Consider the following 22,296-nt stretch of genomic DNA (forward strand, 5'->3'; position numbering starts at 1 on the left):
TAAAATATTCAAAATAGGAAAATTATTAATATAGGGTTTAAATATTTGGGTTCTGGTGTCACATTCACTGAAATATATATATACATATATAGAAGAAAAGAAAATTCGGTATCAAGTGACCTGAGCTCAAGTCCTGGGTCCACTTCCTAAATATAATATAAGCATGGAAAATTCACTAAACCTCCTTTTCTTCAACTTATTACTTGTAAATAAGCTCTCAGAGCAATACTACACACAGGGTGGTTATGCATCAAATGGAATAAAATCTGAGAAAGTGCTTCAAAAGCTATATGCAATATTCAACATTGGGTGTTAGATACTGGACAACAGGCAGCCTAAATAGATGAAGAACATGCCAAAATTGTAAAAGATGCTAAAAATTGAAATATCAAGATAAAAATTAAATGCCTAACAAATTTTCTCAGAGGTAACCTTCATTTTGATAATTTTTTTGTTATCTTTTAGAACTTTTTAGAATTAATCATTTGTTTTACATGTTTCAATTAGGGTTTCTTCTATAGCTTCTATAGCATTAAGTCTCTTTCATAATTCATGTTATTGACTAATACCTGAGTCACAATAACCAGATTGCTGTTTTCTATGTATAAATATAGTGTTTCTATATTAAAATAGGCATGTTTTACAGTACATTGTACATGTGTTTAGAATACACATTAGAGGACTCAGTATTTAGCCAAAGAAAGAATCAAAGAAGTCTTCAATTGCCAAGAGAAGGAACAGATTGTGTATAGATTCTTTCCCACATTGTATCGAAAATATTTACGGGTGTTGTTTCTCTTTTTGGTCATATCTTTCCTGACTTCAGGGGTTTGGCATATTCCTCTTTGAATCCCCAGGATCTAGCAGAATTTAGTGTATGCCACTGATTTAGTGTAAGCACTCTAAGATTAGACAATATTTATGTTTAGGGTCCTACAAAAACAGACTAAGACAAGGATTTGAGGACAAGTAGTTTACTTCAGAGGTGGTCCCAGGAATCACTGATAGGGAAGTGGGGGAAGTGAAAGGGGAAGACTGGCAGATAATGGTTGTATCATCAAGGAAGTTACCAAAGTAGGTGAATGGAGTTCAATCCTACTGAGGAACTCTGTGTAATATGTACTTGGTATTTATCTTACTGGGATGGTGAGGGAGCTGTAGTATTTACACATTTATCAGTCATTAATCAGGACTTCTCTCAGGGGTGTTAATTCTCAGGTACATCTGGTCTACCCTACAGGTGGGCTGCGGGGGCTCTGGCAGCCAGAGAAAGACTTCATTCAGGCAGAGTCGCTGTGCAGAGTCATAGAAGGCAGGCTCTTGTGCACAGAAACAGTAAATTCCACCATCTATGGGTGAGGCATAAATGGGTTCCTTACAGGTTGAAAATCAACAGCAAACAAACATAAACCTGACCTAAACTTAGTACTTTATACTCAAAGAAAGGTCTGAAAGGGAATTCATTATTTTCTGCCCAAAACTTCTGCTGTTACTCCTGGCCCCTACTACAATGATTAGAATCACCATTTGCTACCTGCCAAACCTAGTAATAAAGCTTTCACTCCTCCTCCATACCTGTTCTTCCATAATCATTCAATTATCAACTGCTACCCACTTCCCCTTCTGAATAGCATTTAAGTTCATCCACTTCTTGGTTTTTCCTCTTGCCTTAAAAATTATTAGGTTTCCACAATGTCACTCTCCCCTGCTTCTATGAGAGCGATATTTATAATATTCAGGTTTCATTCTACTCCTTCTAAAATTTAATAGATTCCTAATAATTTAAAGATAAAATGTGAAATCCTAAATAAGGAATTCAAATCCCTTTATGCTGTAACCCCTGTATAAAACTGGACTTGGACTCACCTTTCACAACTCTCCTTCATGTACCCTGTGCTCCAGTTCCAAGATAATTCAATTTCCTGAATGTGCTATGCTTTCTCATACTTGTATGCCTTTCCATAAACTGTATTTCTTTTTGCCTAATTACTAGTTTCCTGCTCTTCAAATGCTAATCTTCCTTAGTCTTGCCTGATAATCCCAAGTTTAGTTACCACTGGATTTCTTCATGATCTATATTATAGTATACATACTTTATGCTACACATATATTATGTTATAAAATATAATGTACTAACTATGAATTGTAGTAACTTAAGCAAATCTGACTACCCTGGTTGATTTTATGAATCGTATCCACTGTCCTAGCAAATATCTGAAAGTAGCAAAGGTTCAATTACTATCAAATGAATAGACAAATGGAACAACAATCATTTTGGGGGGACAAATATTTTCACCATAACTCCATTAAACTGACAGATACGATGTCAGAATTTGTTTAAAGCTTACAAAAACTTACGTATCTTCAGGATTCTAATTTTCTGGCAGGACAGATGACCTAGAGTTGGCTGACATCTGTTTCAATTTAATTTTACTGACTGTTGTTTACCCGCTGATCCTTTCCTTTGAAGGTATTTCTCACACTCAATAAAATGGCAAGAACTATAGTTCCTAAGCTGTTATCATCCAAAAACATTTGATCAAATAACTCTTGAAGGCAAGGGTCAACTGTCCTTGAAAATCTTACCAGCATTTTCATGGTTCCCGCTTTTTCCTGCTAAGTGAGGGACTTCAAAGACTCTACATGACAGGTAGAGAATGGAAGGGGGACCAAAGGAAAAGAAGGGAAATGCTGGATTGTGGAATAAAAGAAACACAGTGATCAAATGAGTGTAATTAATGTTCAGTGGCAGAAGCAAAGCAGTGAAGTTGTGGTCAGAGCACCTCTATGTCCAAGAAAATTCTGGACATGTTGATCATAGATTGTTTTTGTTTTAATTTAATTCTTATCAAATTAACAGTCACACCATTCTATAAAAACATATAATACTGAAAGTAAAATGATGCTATAACAGAATATAATCATTCATCCCATAACCAATTCAGGCCCCATACTCCACTCCTTGTCAAGACCTTTTTAAGTACTTTTGGCTGATTTTTCTCCCTGATGCTTACATATCTCAGTATTTCTACGTAACATACATTTATTTTTATATTGAAATAAATCAATTTTAGACATAATCTCTTGATTTCCTATTTTATTAGATGAGGATCCAGCTTTCCTCCTGCGTCATTTTCTCTGCTTCTCCTCCTCTATCATCTCAATGCCGTTTTATCAAAATTTTTGGTTTAATCAAAATTCAAAACTTTCATTATCATGCCCACGATTATTCAGAACTGAACTGATTTATACTTTTATTAAAATTCTTAAAAATATTTTGAAATTTTAATTTTGCATTTGCTTTGTTTTTATTTTGTTAATTCTTCCTAAACCTCCCAAAAGCTTCTAGGTATAATTTCCCACCAGTCAACTGCATCAAGTAACCTATTAGTTTCACTTTATACGTACAAATGATACATATGCACAAACACACTAAAATACATACATAACATACACACATACGCATCCCTCCACAATCATCTAATCTCTACATGGACTAGATGTTCTCTAGGCCTGCTATCCTAGGATTTACCTTTGCTATTATTTTTAGAAAATTTCTTTGCATTTCTCAAGAGATGGATTCACTATTTCTTCAACCTTAGTTCGTATTCTTGATTTATTTTCTTGTTTTGCCAGAGATGATCAAGCAGCAGCTTCATAGGTTAAAAAAGACAGTACAAAACACGGGCAAATTCTGAGAGGGCCGCCTGGGGCCAGGGTGGGCAGAGAAAATCTCTTTCTCCAAAACTTAGGGTTGCGAGTCCACGTTAGTCTGGGGAACCCACGAGGGACCAGCGTGGACACTGACCTTCGAGTCAGCCCCCTCGACAGCAGCAGCTTCCAGCCTTCCCCCAGCATCCGGCCGAGGTAAGGAGCCCACGCACCGTCTTCCGCCCTTGTTTCCTTCTGAGTTTCCGGTCTGGCGAATGCCTGAGGGCGGGGCCCAGCCGGCCTTTCAACCCGCTCAGCAGCGGAGACTTCCGGCTCCAACACGCATATGCATCTGCATCTGACGTAAAGAGCTATGCGCCACTTTTTTTGTTGGTTTTTGTTCTTTTGTGTATAGATGTTTTGTGAACCTTGGTTTGGACCCTCTGGGCAGCAGCGGCTTCTGGCCTCACACAGCCTCCACCTGGAGGTAGAGGTCTAAGATCCTGGAGGCCCAGCACACCTCGCTGGGGTTTTGGACCTCAGTGCAGCAGCGGCTTCTGGCCTTCCCCCTGCCCCCCCCCCCCCCCCGCCCCGTTTTTTTTTTTTTTTGCTTGTTTTTTATTTCTGGTTCTTTTCGTGAGGTTTGGTCTGGCTATACGTGGGGCATGAGCAGGAATGCTGGCCTGGATCAGAGCCTCAAGTGTAGCAGCTTCCCAGATCGCAGTACCCCATAACAAGAGACTTGAAAAGCAATGCACCACCCTCTGTTTCTGTGTATAACTATATGAGTTCATCTAAGTGCCAGTATTTTTGAGTTTTTCATTTATTTTTTTCCAAAGATAGTACGAGTCCTAACACGCCTGTCTCTTGGTTGTGCTGTTCAGTATGGAATGGTTGCCTTCTATGTGTGGTCACAGTTTTCCTCTTCGAAGTGTCTTTTACCATCCTCTTGGATAACAGTTATACTTTTTTCCCGCCCTGAATTGAAGTCCTTTTTCTTGGATTTCTTATCATTTAGTGGAATGCCTCATCACTTGTCATCCAGCTGCGACATGAGACATAGGAAGAAAAAGTTCTTTTGAATCCTTGCCTGTCTTTATTCAACCTGACAATATATGCTTATGTATAAAATTCTAGATTGAAAATTTTCACTCAGAATTTTGAAGTCATTGTTCTATAATTTTTAACTTCCAGTGTTGCTATGGAAAATTATGATGCCATTCTAATTAATACCTTATCCTTTGTAAGTGAATTTTCCACTCTCTAAAAGCTTGTAGTGTTTTATCTCCTATGCTCTGAATTTTCACTGATGTGCTGTAGTATTTTGCTATTTTCATCCCATATATTGGACATCTAAGAGATGCCTCTTCAATCTGGAAACTCATGACTTAAATTCTGGACGAACTGGTTGATGATTTTGTCTGTTTTCTCTGTCTCTTTTTCTTGAACTCCAATTATTTGAATGACGTACCCCCTGGACCTGTACACTTGCCCTCTAGTTTTCTGATATTTTTTCCCTAGTGATTTTTTTCATTGTTTTGTCTTTTTGTGATGTTCTCTAAGAGATTTTTAAAACTTTTTTCTTTACCTTCTCTACTGAGTATTTCATTGATCCTACCTTGTTTTTCATTTTCAAGGAAGATAATTTTTTCACTATTTTTAAAAATAATTTAATTTTTTTAATCCCTGGGTAGTATCTTTCTGTGTAATTTTTTACACAGAAAATGTTTGTTGTGGTCTATTTCTTTTTCAAGCTTTTTTCACATGTCTAGAAATCCTTGGTTGTCTGATCCTGTTTAACAGAGGATGATAAGGTGACTGGAAATGCTGACTGCACAGGTAGGATTTGTCAATATAAAAAAGGTAATCTTCTTGGCCATTTATTGAGGAAATACTGATTACTAGATTTTATTGTATTTTCTCTTGGTATGGTGAGATTCACCAGAGAAGAGTATACCATTCTATGGCCTAGAAAAAACAAAAACTGGCTGCTAATTTTGTGGTGGCAAAACAGAGGAAGAAGCTTGAAGTTATCATTTGTTCAGCATTCAAAATGTAGAGACCCTCTTTTCTTTCCCCAGAGACCAAACCTTGAGTTTCCTGCTGGGGAGAGATGGGTCAGTTACCAGAAGGCCCGAGGCCTGGACAAGATCTTAAGTATTTAACTGTTCCTTATAAATGATTTCCTATTTTTAATTAAATTTTTAATTTAATTCCACAAGTTACCATATAGAATACTGTGTGACCTATTCTGGCTTTGTTCCCTGCTTGCCCACGGTCCACGTTTGATTTAATTTCCTTGGGTTTCCTTAAGCCAATTATGACATGTCCGAATGTTCCAGCTTTCAGAATTTTGTTGCTTATGCCTCATCTTTTGTACTCTCTTTTCCTTATAACTTTGAAAAAGACAGTTCATTTATCTGATTTTAGCGGGCTTAGGAGGGAGTGAAATTATATGCCTGTGCTTGAGCCTCCATTTGACCTGAAAGTGCCACTATAGCTTTTAGATATGTTGCCTGCCAGGAAAGCTATAATAGATCCTAGGTGAAAGTTATTTTAAGTGTAAAGCACAATAATAACTGTTTTAAACATGGTTTCTTTCTTTTCCTGACTTTGAACTCTTTATCTGTGTCGTCCCTTTTGTCTTGACTGGGCTGCTTTCCTTCTGAACCTGTCACTGATTTCTTAATTACTTCCCAGATTGCAAAAGATGTTTGACATCTTGTGCTGGAGACCCAACACTAATTTGGATTATATTCTCTCTGAAGAGGCAAAATGACTCCTGTACCAGTCTTTTCTTAATGTTTCTGTGATGGTGATTTGAAACTGTATGTACCCCAGAAAAACATGTTCTTAAGTCTAATCTATTTCTGTGAATGTGAACCCATTGTAAGTAGGATCTTTTGATGAGGTTACTTCACTTAAGGTGTGGCCCACCTCAGTCAGGAAGGGTCTAACTTCTATTACTGGAATCGTTTATTAAGAAAATGAAATTCTGACAGAAAGTCACAGGGAACAGCTGGAAGCTGAAATTCAGTGGAACCCTGAAGAGAAGGGAGAGGCCAGGGAGGCCACCATGTGCATTGCCATGCGACAGAGAAACTAAGGACTAAGGATCACAGGCAACCAGCCCCAGAATGCCACAGTCTTTGGGGAAAAAGCATTCCCTTAGGATGCCTTGATTTGTACATTTTCCCAGCCTTAAAACTGTGAACAAACAAATTCCCAGTGTTTATGTCTAACTGTTGCTTGAACAGCCCAGGAAACTACAACAGTCACAGTGGAAACTGCCCTACCATCTCATGGTAAGTAAATTAATACTTTTTTGATGTCTATACAGAAATTTGAGAAAGTGGGATTTGACTTTGTGAATACTTTAAATTTTGATAACTCCAGAACACAGGTCTTCCTACTTGATTCAGTTACTGTTGTTGAAGAATTTCCTCTTGGTTTAAAAACTGATTGCTATAAGTAGAAGATGAATATAAAATAGACTCACCCAAAATTGAGGATTTCTTTATGGTTTATTGAGAAATCTTTAAAGAGCTTTGGTAAAAAGGAAGCTTTTGGAAAGAATCAAGGTCAACCACTTAAAATAATTTATCTTGGAAACAAATGCTTTTAAATATCTTTATTCATAAGGTTCCTAGAAAACGGGTTAGAGAATGCATAACAAAGCAAAATAAAATTTCTGTAACAACAATTATAGTAAAAAATGCAATTTAATTTAGTGCAATTAACATTTGAGAAGCTCCTTCTTTATGCAAGGCACTGCATTATATGGTGCAGGAGGAAAAAATACAGTAAGAAGAATACAGTCCCTAAGGAGCTTAGATATTAACCAGGAATAATAATAATAATAAAAGTTCATGTAAAATTATAGGGTTGTCTGGAAGGCAGCATTAAAATGGGACACTTTTGAAAGAAATGGGGCAATGTTAATAAATAAAGTAGGAAAATGGACATAAACTAGGATTGTCCTAAGTAAATGAACTTGTAAAGAGATGCCATGAGGATTTAAAAGTGGGGGGAATTTAATCTGTTTGGTTAAATAAGGAAAGTTAAAGATGGGAAGATGGAATTCAAAGTGAAGAGCACAGTGAGGGCAAAGCCATGGAAAAGGGATGAGAATTATTTGAATGTTTCTAAGTATAATATGTATATACTGGTTAAAAAAGAAAAAAAGGCTTGAAAGGCAAGTTAAGAATAGATTTTGGAGAGTCTGCATATAAAATCTTTGTTTTTAATAGAGGTGTGATATGATTTGAACTCTTAATTTGAGAAGATTGTTTTATCAAAAATAAGTAGATGGGGCTGAAGGAGGGAAAGACTGAGTTAGGGAGACTAATTAAGAAGTTAATACATTTTTTTAAAGCTAAAACTAATGAAAACCTAAATATGGCAAGGATGTCAAGGAGAAATCAAATGTCAATGATAGTGTGAAAGTAGAATTTACGGACTTAGCAAATGCCTGAGATGGGAACATGTGAGGCAAAGGGAAAGGAGAAGAGCAAGAACATTTCAAGCTTTCAAGGGTAGGTAACTGAGATAATTTAGTGCTGTTAATAGAATTAGCAGAAACATGATTATTTTGAGGGTAAGAAATGGTTGGTGATGAGTTTTACATTTGGTGTACTGGATTTGGGAGGCTAAGAGTCATACAGATTAATCAGTCCAGCAAGTAGATGGAAATGTGAATCTGGATTTCACAACAGATCTTTAAAAAGTTAAAAACCATGCTTGTGAACAAAGTTCTAGGAGATGTATAGAATAAAGAAGGCTGAAAACAAATGAGAGAGGGGATATATGTAAACCCACAAGAATTAGTTTAAAAAGTTAGCTATGGGGTGGGCCATGGTGGCTCAGCAGGCAGAGTTCTCGCCTGCCATGCCGGGGGTGGTGGTGGTGGTTAGCTATGGTGGAGGAAAAAGATTCTAAACTCTAATGCCTAGAAGCCAATGTTTACTGAGGTCTGACTATGAACCAGGTACTCTACCTGGCTCTAGGAATGGAAGAGGGGTAAGAGATGGGTCCAAACCACAAGAAGCTGTCTAGAAAAAGTATTGATGGCAGAGTAACTATCAGTATTAAAAACTGTTCGAAGCCAAATATGATAGGTAATTAGAAAATACTAGATTTAGTAATAGGCATATAATTTACCTTTGAAGAAGTAAGTCCCATTAAAGGAGAGAGAGGGAGACAAAGACAGAGTGGGACTCTCGGACTGGGTTGAAGGTGCACCCATTCAAATGCTTAAAAAAAAAAGATTTAAAGTATGCACAGGTTATAATTCAACTCAAATAATACTTAATTTCTTACTAGATATGTTACTAAAATTCTCACTATCCCTCAATGAATCTTTTTTAATCCATGATAGATTGTTCTAATCTGGTCCCTCATTGTGGCAAAAATCCTGTAATACGTATAATAAAATAGTGTATTTTGATATTAAATAAATGAAAAATGCATGTACATAAAAAATGATCTGCTTGGTTAGACTGATAATATTTCTAGTTCATATTTTTTTTCTCCTTGAAAATAAAAACAAGGGAGATTATGAGTTTCATTCTTGGATTCAGTCTGATATTTATGATTTCACAAACATATTCCTCCTTAATAGCCTTATAAAATTAAAGTTTTTATTTTGTTTAAAGGCTTTTTACATGTTAAAAAATATATTGTTGGTTGGCTAAACCTTCCAAATTCTTAGAGGCTGACATGTTCTAAAGGCCTAACAACTCTAATCTGTGAGTCTTCCTTTAACCTCTTTAAAACAGATGCCCAAATTCCCAGGAATTCAGCTGAGATCCAGAATTCAAAGACTTGAACAGTTCTCAGTTCCTCTGGTCGCTGTTTATTAATTCAGATAATTAAATCTCTGCAATAACCTTAGTTAATACCCTGATATGCAGCATCTCTTTTGCGCTTGGATTAAAATTTACAAGATGAATTTCTTGTCACACAGATGCACCTTAATTTTTGCATGAGTGAACACCTTTTGCTTTATTCCCAATACTATTTCCTAATTCTTCCTGTAATTCACATGACCTTTTGGGACTACTGATACATATATGACCCAATTTTTCAGGAAAATCTTGGTTCAGAATCTGATTACCTACAACTCGTTTTAAATTCTCAGAAACAGATTTTACCATTGATCTGATGTTAGGATAATTTAAAATGTTAGACATGAAAATGTTTATCTTTACTCCTGTTTTCTGTTTGTGAGCTAATTCTCTGTTCATGGCCACTCTTTAATATAATCCTATGAGTTAAAAGAAAAAAAGAAAGAAAGAAATTCCTTAAATGGAACTCTGCCAAAGACTTTTTTTTAATTTGACTTCTTTGATTAAATTTACCTAGTTATGATTTTAAATACTCACCTCTTGAAAATGGTCTTTTATTTCTGTTGATTGGTGGTAACAATTTTTAGCATATGCTCTGTTAATTGCTCTTTGCCAAAATACATTTGTACAGGGATGCTTTCTGCTTTTGTCCTGTATCACAGACATGTGTTTCTTGTAGTTATGAAAAAATTCTCTGGTTAACTCAGCTGGTTTAATATATTTGCTAATTCAGTCAAACACACAAGATTTTGGTCTAAATCACTGTTTCTTTTTGCCTAGGAAGTCAGAGACCTCAAGGACTACTGCCATTGCTCATAGCCTACATATTGGCCTTAAAATATGTAAATAATTTATTGAGTGAAACCACAATGTCTATGAACCATTTTTCTGTTTTCTTATTTATTGACAGGTCTTTTTTTTTTTTTTTAATTACAACACAATGAATTGATGGTAAATACAGAAGATGCAATAGTATAAAAAGCCATTTAATCCTTCCCTAGGTTAAGACACTTACAGCAGACAAAAACTGCCCCACCCCAAAACCCCTCCTTGAATGGAAACAAAATAAATATAAATTAATAAATAGAAAACAAATCACTGCACAGCCCTTAACTCTTTGATTGCCATGGCAAGAACCATGCTGATGATTCTAGCTTGTGACATTTGTGTGGTTAAAGGTTGCCGCAGCAGTCAAAGGGTTATAGCATTGTAAACATAAGTACTTTGTGGAAAAGTTCAGTCATGTTAATGGTCTACAGCAATGAGATTAATAGCATGAACCCTTGACCTTTAAAGACGCAACATTATAAGGAGTTAAAGAGATAATAGCTTGGTGAGCTGTTACATAGACTAGTCAACCATTTTATTAACAATGTGCTATGAGGCCTTAATTTACTAATAAAAGACAACTCGTGAATAATAAACACTGTTCAATGTATTGATCAATAAAATCAATGAAAAAATTAAAGCACCACAAAATTTTGCCTGATTATATCTGACAGTCATAATACACTTTAGCACCATTTATTTAGCCTTATATTTGCACACAAACAAGCTTTGTGTTTGTCATTAGAAGCTATGCAAAAAAAAAAAATGCTGGATTTAAGATGGTACAAATGTATAGAATCCTGTGTGGGCAAAAAAATAACAACTTGCAAACCTTAAAACTCATTCAGCAAATAAATGTGTTGTTTATTTCTTTCTTTGCACACAGAAGACTAAATAGAATCAAAACTTAAAGAAATAATGTTGGGTGTAATATGAGCAATCCAGAAACATAAAGTTAGATTTTAATACTCTCTCCATATCTGAAACCATCATTGGGAATTAAAATAAAGGTAAAATATTGTCAGATAAGCAAAAGATTATGGCCTTAATATTTAATTTCCTGGCATTTCTCTCTGCTTCACAGTTTAATGCAATTTAAATAAAGTCTGCTTTAATTTTAATTCTTTTAATTTCCCATAACCACAATATAGAAAGGAAAATGATTTTCATAAGAAGTTATAAAATATGTACTGTTTACCCAAGAGACAACTTTGCTTTGCAACTGCCTGTATTCTTTCTGACTCTGCAAGATAAATGTCTGTGCAATTCTTTTTTAAATATATGCTATTTATTTGACAAACTAAATTTGTGGGAGTTTTTTCCCTTTATCTAGTAAATATATATATATATATATAATTCATATATACTATATATTTCCAAATCTATATTACCAGATATATGGATGGCATAAATTTGTATTTATTATCAAACTGATTCTCTATAGGAATCAAGATATGTTAATACAGGTTTACAAGTTTTAAAATATTTTGAAGATAGGCTTCTGTGCTGATGAAGCAGGCAAATTTCTCAATGTCAATGACTGGTTCTTTTAAGAAAACCTTCTAAAGACTATGGACTAATTAGATTTTATGTTTATTTTTGTTAAAAATTTAAATTTATTAAAAGTTATATTAGCGCAAAATTGAACTGGTGAACTCCATTTAGTCCCCTCCTATAATATAAAAACAAGATATATTTGCTTAAAATTAGATACCTAAAAAAAAATCTTTCGAGACTTTTAAGCCTGAAGCAAATTTTTATGGCCAAATTTCTAAAACCCCTGAAAATAGAGGTCCACAATAGAAATGCTGATACAGTCAACAACAATGTAGCAAAGAGCTGCCACTAGAACCCCCTTATTCTTTTATTCTCTCTCTTTCTAAAATATATGTAATTTACAACAAAAGAAAATAGACCACTGATTAAGATTTTAGGCATTCATGTACCCATGATGTACCTTAAACCAAACACTATATTAAGGTATTTGCTTTCCTGTGTAATTATTTAAGATGATTCTCCAAAGGCGAATTTCCTTAACTGTCTTCTCAACAGACAACAGCCATGAAACTCAGCATTTCACTTTTCTCAGAGGACTAGCTCCAAAAAAAGTTAAAATCCAATAAAATTTATAGGGACTGAGTTTTTGCATGAAACTCAATGAAAGAAAATACTGAGGAACAAAAACCTATTTCCTGGGCAACACCTCTGACTCACAAGGCTGCTCAAATCTGGTTTTCACAAAGGATAGAAAATTAAAGCTATAAAGAAAGGGACAAGGTGGAAATGGAAAGAAATGCAAATAAAGGCATAAAATGTATAAGGCAATACAAAAGTATATATTCCTCCCAACCATCTGTATTTTTAGGTGACAAATAGAAGGCAGACAAATCATAACCTCAGAATTGGAGGAGCAGAAAAACAGGAACACAGTCACCTTTGTTTGGAAATCATGTTTGTTTGGAAATCATGTTTGTTTGGAAGCAACAAAGTAACCAAGATAGTGAAATTTTGTACTTATGAACATGTAAACAAATAATGGATCCCCTACCAACAGAAGTAAATGACAAAAAAGAACTAAAAACATAATTTTACCCAGCCAACAGTATATAGTAAAGGGCTATGGGTAAATAGGCAATAATGTGGCCTCTGTGAGGTTATTTCAGTGGTACCCAAAAATATGATTATAGGATAATCCTCGCATTACCACCAAATTCATTCACTCAAACTAATATGTTTTCCTATATATAGAGAGGGACAAGTTCAAATTGGCATTACAAAATAGCAAATAAAACATGCATCTTAGTGACTTTTCAAATAGATAGCTCACACTAGGCTTTAGTCACCCTTATACTGGCAAGATAGGCCAACTTAGCAACATACATACATTCATATATTAAAGGTGGCAAGTATGAGCAGCACCATATCATATCCTAGGGAAGGGCATCCTACCATGCAGTCACATATCACCAAAGTTCACCATATAAGAGACATATCGTAACAGGCTATGTCAAGAAGTATTATGCCTGGAATCCAATCTAGCTAAGGACCAGTGCTACAGAAATGTCTATATTGTGATATCTTTTCATGAATAAAAACAATTGGATGAAATACTCAAGTAACATGTTCCTAAGTAAAACATTTAATCACTTCATTTTTGTTTACCATTGTTGTCTTCTGGCTTTTCTGTGTGAATTAAGAGCGAATGACATCTTTCACTGAAGCTAAGTGGCTTAACAAGATGCAGTCACTATATTTAGTTGATTTTCTTATCCCTTCTTTAGGGATATAAATCCAGCTCTACAGCAGCTCACATGGCAAAGTTATGTGAATCAGCACAACATTCTAATTTAGGATGTATCTGTCCTACACTGTCCAGTGCACCCTTTAATGTAAGGACACCATGACTGCAAACTTGAAGGTTATTCCCAGTCCACTGTTAGTATAAGATAAATTCTAGGAAATGCTGCTCTTTAAATGAAAAAGGGTTAGAACCTTCAGAAATCTTCACAAATAAATATCTTTCATATGTAACTTTTTATATTTATTATTCACTGACCATGAGTTATGGTTCAGCTCTCATTTTCCTTAAGGAGCTTTAGTTATGGGTGTCTGCTGAAGTAATTACAGCACCAAGCTTCTCACACTCTTAATATATCTGTACTTAATATAAAGATTAGCATTGTTCTAATAAATGCTGCACATCATGTCCAGTTATATGCACAAAATATTGTTCAAAAAGCAAAGGTTATTACTCCAGTATTCTACTAGAAAATTGACAGGAAATTGCAGTATCACATCTGTTACTCAGTTCTGTGAAAATGTCAAATTGGTGTTTGATCTTAGGCTTTATATACTACTGGCTTAAATTTCAAAGTACACATATGTATAAAATATTGAGGGATATATTTGAAATTGGATGTTATTAATCTGACCTGAAATATCTCAGAATCATTTCAAAATTCACCAATGGGAACATGAAAAATGATTTGAGTAGTACCTGAAGGACAAAGTTTTTAAATACATGAGACCAGAACACTAAGGCAACTTTCTTTGATACTATACCAAGTGTTTTGTGTTATGTGATTACTGAGGTAAACTTCTATCCTAAGGAAATGGCTTTTCTCAGGGGATTCTAATATATATCTTTCCAATTGAGGGTACCAAACACCTAACTGACATTTTTAGCCTATAAGGCAATGCATGAGGATCAGATATGATTAAGCAGGGTTGCATCTAAAGACCACTGGCTAATTATATACATTGATTTATCACATACTCATTACCAGTGTGAAGAAAATGAAGTTTCATTTGTCTGTCCTATTTTTATACTAGCTATAGTAAAATTTCCATTTGTATTATTAAGGACTATGATAGTATTTATTTTTTTTACATGATTCATTTTCCCTCTGTCTCCATTTGCATTATATTTATAATATTTAGCTTTCATATTTGTGGTAAAGTACCATCCCTGGTTATTACTGCCTTCTTTATTATATAAAGTTCTATTTTAAAAAATATATAATGGATAAAACTGTCCTGATGTTGATATGATGCCCTCCTACATAACGTGGAACCTATAACAAAGATGCATATGTGCTGGCAGTTATCTCCTGTGGTCACAATAAATCAGTATCATGAAGGTGCATGAAATACAATGGAATGGTTAGATTCTCTGATTGACTTGACTGCAGAACGATACAATAGTTGTGAATGTATTTACAGCCACCTGTAATAGCACATATATATAGACCAGTTTTGGTTTAAACAGCATATTCTATTTGACATCTGTGATATTTTGGAATGTGCCATTGAGGGCATCAAAAAATAAATGAACTCTTTGCTCTGTTTGCTGAAAAAGCTTTACTCACTACCATCCACAAGGTTGTTTCAGTATATCCTACAATCTCACAGACTCAATATATCAGTAAATCACTGCTTTTATTTGCTTCTCAAAATAATTTTAAAACTTAATAAAAAGAGATTATTGTTTGACTCTTGTATTTACTTAGTCTATTTGGTTATAACATCCATTCCTCTTCAGAAAGCACAGGGAGTTTAGTCAACGTGAACTTGTTGATTATCATATTGTAACATCCACAAGGTGTGGGTGTGTTTTGTACCATAATAGATACATCAGCATAATACGTAGAACTTACAGGTATTGTTTTACTATCTCTAGGATCCAGTATACAGGCAATCATCCACATATTGGAACTACCAGTGAAATTTGGGCAATGTTCTCATCACTGCACTGTATTTTTAATCACCCACAGATAGGGAATAAAAATTAGTATATAGTATATGAAATAGTCCAATTATATGTTAATAGAAAAAGATTATAAGTATTCTGACTAGTAAAAGTAACATTTGCATATTTCATTAAACCAGTCTCTTTTATTACTTAGTAATTATTTTCTGTAATCATTACCTAGTCATTTATGACTTCTGATTCAGAAAAGCACTGCCCTCTGATTTATAACAGAAGTTGTCTTTGTTAATATAATGTTCTTTAATTTAGTTATGTTAACTTTGCAATCGTAAAGCACATCCATATTCATCTGCTGTCACTGATATGCTTGCAGGCATTTGGCTCTGAAGTGGGTCATAGTTTGAGAGTTTTGGGGATGTTATGGATGGCCATCTATAATGGTCTGGTGTGGAATTACTACTTTACAAAGAATATAGGCTGATCAGTTATTTTACTGCTTCATTCAGGCCAGTTAATAATATACAGAGCAATAATAGTTGGCTAAATTTTAAACTACAGAGACAATTTATGTAAAGAACATTGCCTTGTTTACATCTGTGTTTCTATCAGATAAAGTTGTGAGAAATAATGAAACAGTAGAAGAAATACAACTATCTTTCTTGTGATTGTGCACATGTTTTCATTTCAATTTGGAAAACCCTAGGTCTGAGTTTTTCATGCTATTATTGATGGGATGATGAGCAATATTTGATGGGTTGTGTGTCTCTATTGATACTGAACTGGTATATTATGTTGTTGACCAATGGAAATTTAGTCTGCATTGTTTTGAATCACAGTTTGTGTGTGCTGAAGTGATGAGGCACTCTCCCTATTCCATTAGGATTGAGATTTTTCCCCATACCCAAAGAGGAAAAAGGAGTCAGCAAACATACTCACAAAGTACCTGGGGTACAATAAGCAAATAGAATCCCAGTGTTTGTGATTATGTTGTACTTGTTTTCTTATCGCATAGCCTGATAATTATTTAAATTTTCTAGTCAATAGAACAGCCATGTGTTCCTTTTCTTATCACTTAAATCTAATCTCATATTCAAGTAAATATGACCCAAACCTTATCCACAACATTTGCCAGAATTCAAGTATATAACAGACTCCTTCCCTTCTTAATGCTATGATTATTTTTCTAGCCCTTATATACTTATAGTCTTTATGATGAATCAGGAATTGTGACAAGTGAGTAAAGAGGTATTAGATTGCTTATTCAATTTCTTTCTCATTTTAGAGGGAAAAAATTCCATTTTGAATGCCGGTTGATGGAGTTCCTCAATGATCTGCAGATGTCCCAAAATGACACAGGTCCTTATTTCTATCTTTAGCAAAACAGAATTTCCATTCTTTTTTTTTTCCTTTTTGACATTAAGGTCCTAAAAGGACAAACCCTCCCACAATCAAACACTGTATAAATGAACTTATGTATATAAGTCCTCCATGCTCAGTAGCAGTAAATAACTCTTTATAACATCAGCATCATCTAGAGTGGAAGCACTGAAGTATAGCTACAGGGCTGATTCTGGTCTTCTCCCTTGCTTTCTTGGCCCTCACATACATGATCACTGGCATTGTCAAAATATATTCTGTACTGCATAATGTTTGGCTCTAAGGCCATACCTCTTTTCTAATTGTTCTTTTTTTCTTAGCCTTATGATATATATGTTCAGGTTGTAAGAAATAACAATCTGCAAGGCTTTGCAGACATGCCACCCAAAATTACAAAATATTTCCCCCAACCAAATCATAAGCATGTAGTTTAACTGAAAGGCATTCTAATTTTCATGCTATGTTGAGTATAAATATAAATTCAAGGCAGCCAAACTATCCATTTCCAAATAAGAATGTATACCTACACTCATTAAAAATCATCTGGAAATGTGTTTTATTAGCAAATGAGTAAGAAATTTCACTAGTATAAAATTCCTGCTTTATATAAAAGCCACACTGGCCATTCAAGTATTTGAGGTTTTTTTTTTCCTTATAGTTTTTGTAATTTGTACTAAAATGATGAATTTGGACTTGAAATTATATTAATGGAAAATTAAAAGTCACTTCTACCTATAGGGCATTTTTAGAGTGTGCATGAAAAAGAGCAAAGTGTCCATCTGCAGATCCACCATCAACACTCTTTCTCTCCCCCTCAAGGAAACAGCTCGTGCTTACTAGGCTTTTAGGGAACAAATTAACAATCCCAAATGGAGAAGCAACCCCAGATCTCCTTCAGTTTGTGCCAGTTTGCAAGTTAAAGGTCAAAGGGCAAAGACATAGAACAAGACTCTTCAAGGAAAACTTTCACAGAAGACAATGTTTAAGTTGTTAATGACAGTTAAAAGATCAATAATCAAGTTCAAGGCAAGCTGTTCATTGTTTCAAAAGCTAATCCCATCAAATAGCTGGCTTTCACACAAAGCCAAAGTCTGACTCATGGGGTGCATTCGCTCTAACCATCTCTAATAAGTTCACAGCCCAGTGGCTGTAAAGCCTTTCACTGCAAGAAGCAGCTCCTAAAATCGATAAAAAGGTCTGTCAGTTGCTGACTTTTCTCTAGGAAAAAAATATTGATACAGACCTGCTCTGCAGGTCACACGAAAATGACAATACTGCTGTTAGGACAAATTACACTCAACAATTAAATGCTTTGGTGGTCTCTTGGCTCTGTCAGTGATCAAATGGATTGGCTAAATGCCAGAAGCTACACTAACCCTTTGAGAACTATGGTTGACATGCAACAGGTAATACACGGGAAGATGTTCATGCAACCTCAGAGTCATCATTTTAGTTCATTTTTAAAATGGCAATGCTAATTGCTTGTACCAAGGCAAATTTAATTTTCATGCAATGGATTTTAAAACAGAAATTGACTATGTCTAAGAAAAAAAAAGACAGGCTATCATAACTAGTTGTTTAAATAAAATTTCACTCTTAGGAGATATTTAATAAAATATCTTTTTATTTGCCAGAAAAATTTTGGCAAGTAACATCACTCGTTTGTTATAAATGCATTTTTGGATTACTATAAATCACTTAAAAATTACATGAGATTATATGATATGTTTTAAAAACCTGAACTTCTCAAACCTGTGATCAGTTTTACCCATTGCCCAGTTCTATGATTTTACTAGCTATCAAGACTGACACCTTTAAGACTCTGAAAGCTGATCTATAGTTCTCAAAGGGTTATGCCAATGTATTACTAGTGTCACGTATCCTTATAAAATAACTGTCACTGTAATCCACTTTAGAGACACACTGCTTCTTGCTCTGCTTTGTAGTGAATATTCCTGACAGACCTACAAAAGGCCTGGGGCAATGGCCTAATACAACCTGGGGAGATTATCCCAATGATGTAGGAGAAGGTGGTAGGAAGGGATTTAGAAAACTTGAAAACAATTAAAAGGTCCTGTTTGATTATACCTATGAATAGAAATGTGATGAAACATTGAGGACATAGCTGAGAACAGCTGTATAAAACGAAAAATGGATGTATTATTAAGGCTGTTACTATATTGCAGATATTTTGGCCCCTTGTTTGTTGGAAAATGGCTGTCCCAACAGTCTAAAGTCCTGCATGTGTATTCCAGATCTCCCACCTGACAAAAATGATGCGTAGGAGACTATCCATAGCAGTCAGAGAGCTATCTTCTTTGGAGACAAAGCTGTTTTGGGTCTTCACACTTTCCTGAAAGTTCAATTGTGGGTTAAAAAAAAAAAAGAATCTCTTTTTTCTTTGCTTGAAAGCAAAAAATTGTGGGTTTTCTGTTTTGGCTTTTTTCCCCCATAGACTTCAGAAGGAAAAAAGATATTAGAAACCTTTAAGAAGAATCTTTTCTTTTTCTTCTTCTTCTTTTTTTTTTTTTTCCTCTTCTTTAGTTATTCCTGAAAATTTATTGGGCATTGAACGTGCAGAGGAAAGGCCTAGAACGGAATGACAAAGAAAGACAAAGGACTGAAGAACGGCAGATACTGTGCATCATGGAAGCTTCCCCATGAGTGTATTTCCACTCATGCGCAGGACCAGCGACCCTCTGGGTTTGAAAGGTCAGCCCTGAATCAGGCTGCCACAAGCCTGCTCCTAGCTAGGAAACAGCATAACAGCTCTTGTCTTGAATCTCAAGTTACCACAAACTCCTGGAAAAGAAAGGAAGAAAACACCCTACATCACACCCACTCTTGCATAGAGCGTTTGCAGTACAGTATGTGGCGGGGTGTTCCTTTCCTCTTGAACTGGAACACAGTGTAAACCAATACAAGGAGGCATAAGGCCAAGATGCAGGGAATGACAATAGCTATGGCTTTCACAGTGCTGGCTGTGTTGTCCAGTTTGATGACAATGTCTACATCATCTGGTGGGCTGTGTCCTTCTTTATCTCTGTCTGTTGGTCCATCACAGCCCATAAAATCCTTGAGGATGGATCTGGGATATCCAGGTTCTACCTTGAGTATCTGGTTGTTGAATTTCCAATACTCCTTTCCTTTGTAGAAATACGTAAAGCCTACAGGGAAAACACACACACACACAGGTACCACTTATTTGTGAAAGTGTTTATGTATAGAAAATTAAGTAAATAGACTACTTTTTAAAAGATGCAGTTTAAAGGCTCCTTGATTTTCATTGGAAGAAAACACTATCCTCAACTCAGGTGACTGTTAAAATGGCTATGGCTGCAATACCCTACGACTCAGTGCCCTCTAATGCTTATGGAAATCTCAGCCAAGAGAGAGAAACATTGGATACAAGATAGTTGAAAGACATGCTGTGCATCTCTTCCTCTAGACATGTTAAAATCAACTTCTATTCTGTACTAGAAAGAGAATTATATCCTAATGCTCACTAAACAGAATTGCTATTACTGAGTTACATGTTAGTGTGATAATATCAACCTGTACCAAGTGGTGCTAAAACAGCCTTATATAAACACTCTTTGTCCTCAGGCTGCTATTGAGGACCTTGTTCAATATATTATAAAGAGATTCTCCATGAAACACCTCAGGGGGAATTTCTTATCATCTTAGTATTAGAAATAGTTTTGCTCCTTCTAAAGAAGAGGTTTGTTTTTATCATTTGGAAGACATAAAACTCGAGATGTCTTCCTTTGTCTGCTAGAAAACTTAACGAGTAAGTGAGTGTTCCTAGTATTTGGTGTAGGTCATCACTGCTGTAAGTCATGCCCATTTTATGTTCCTCTCCCTTTTTCCCCTTCATTTAACATTCTTATTTACTTATTTTATGTTAAATTTGTGTCACCTAGCTTTATTTTATCAAATTTTTAAAGCCATCAAGAATCCTGTAAGAAAGTGGAATAATTAAATCTACAGTTGTATCTTTAACAATGTCAAGTGACATATATCTCATGGGGGAAAATTTACAGATGCAGGTAATAGAAAGCTCATTTTTAAGTTATAAATATGTGTGTTTTTCTTAAAATATTCTCTAAATTAGTATCATTGTTGTGCACATATTAAAATTTTCTTTCTGTCCACAGCCCCTTCGTGTTAAGTTTCTTTGTGCCTACACTAATTGGACTTAATTCTTGCTTTGGCTTCTTTGCTTCTTTCCTCAGGAAACCAAGAGAAAACATTTTAATATCGTAATTATTTTAAAAGTACATTTCAGGAGCTATATAATGTGAATGGTATATTTCAGAGGTTTATAATGATGGTGTTCTTTTTCCTATTTTATTGAGCACTTATTATGGAAGAGGCACTATTACAAGCTTAGTGTATGTCTTTTAATCCTCACAATCACTCTGTGAGGTAGAATTAAATACTTGTATTTATCAGAAAAAGAGAGTAAGGCTCAGATATAAAATAATATGCCCATGTCCTGGTGAAAGCAGGGTTTAAGTCTGGTCTAGTTCAGGAACCTGAATATGTAACAGTTTTTCTAAGATCAGCTCATTTAGAGACCTCATCAGTCTTTTAACAGAACTCCTTGATTCAGCACAAGGCTGTGATAGATATCACCCATGATATGAAGAACTCTGATGTCTCTCAAAATATTTCAGCTTAGCTGGAGCTTTACTTTATTTCCTTTTGAAAATCATTCTGTTCAATGCCATAAAAAATATACTGTTGCTTTTAGTTTAGAAAGACAGTTTTGAGATCAGATCAGCTTGCCAAGTGAAAACAGGTGTATGCAGATTCATATTTTCTGCAGGGAGCTGGTATTTGATCATACTAATAAAATCCAATGTAATTAATCAACAAGCTTGGATGAAGAAATGTTTTGGGCTTTTCAAACAACAGTATATTAGATGATCACAGTTGAATAATGGCATTGATCTAGAATTAAACAGACCTTCAAAATATGTGAGTGTACCTATGTTTATACTCTGAAAACTAATAGCTGGAAGTTTTCTCATCTTCAATTTTTAGTCAAAATAAGTATTGTAAAGTTACTAGGCATTATTCTAAAGCTCAGAACTTTCTATTTTCGTATTAATAGGGTCTGCAGATAAAATTTTAAAGTACATAGTCCATATATGAGAATAAAATTGTAGCTTAGTGATTATACTTGTTAGAAATAAATAGAATAAATTTGTTAGATATTCAGTAGGAGTTAGATGATACAAGTAATTGCAAAAAAAGTAACTTGAAATCTTTTGGAAATATAAATGTCAAATATTGATCCTAAATATTCATCTCTTTCAATAATTTAGGTTTTTTTCTCCCTTTTAAAGAACAGCTTTGACATTATACACTATTGTTGGA

The 22,296-nt window shown here is 34.9% G+C and overlaps 1 protein-coding gene and 1 long non-coding RNA gene across 2 annotated transcripts in view; one reads left to right on the forward strand and one right to left on the reverse strand.

Annotated features, from left to right (window-relative positions):
• Nucleotides 1–4,824: 4,824 nt before the first annotated feature.
• Nucleotides 4,825–21,089, forward strand: LOC143688818 (uncharacterized). The gene is made up of 4 exons (XR_013178329.1): nucleotides 4,825–5,490; nucleotides 6,352–6,956; nucleotides 16,817–16,890; nucleotides 19,456–21,089. It is a non-coding gene; the product is annotated as an uncharacterized LOC143688818 (long non-coding RNA).
• MMP16 (matrix metallopeptidase 16) overlaps nucleotides 18,518–22,296 on the reverse strand; it is a 255,756-nt gene continuing 251,977 nt past the window's right edge. Inside the window, exon 10 of the mRNA XM_077167161.1 lies at nucleotides 18,518–20,078. Coding sequence (XP_077023276.1) covers nucleotides 19,744–20,078 — 335 coding nt within the window. The 3' untranslated portion in view covers nucleotides 18,518–19,743. The remainder of the gene's footprint in view (nucleotides 20,079–22,296) is intronic.

This window comes from Tamandua tetradactyla, chromosome 6, assembly GCF_023851605.1.
Source record: "Tamandua tetradactyla isolate mTamTet1 chromosome 6, mTamTet1.pri, whole genome shotgun sequence".
In the NCBI taxonomy this organism is placed as follows: domain Eukaryota; kingdom Metazoa; phylum Chordata; class Mammalia; order Pilosa; family Myrmecophagidae; genus Tamandua; species Tamandua tetradactyla.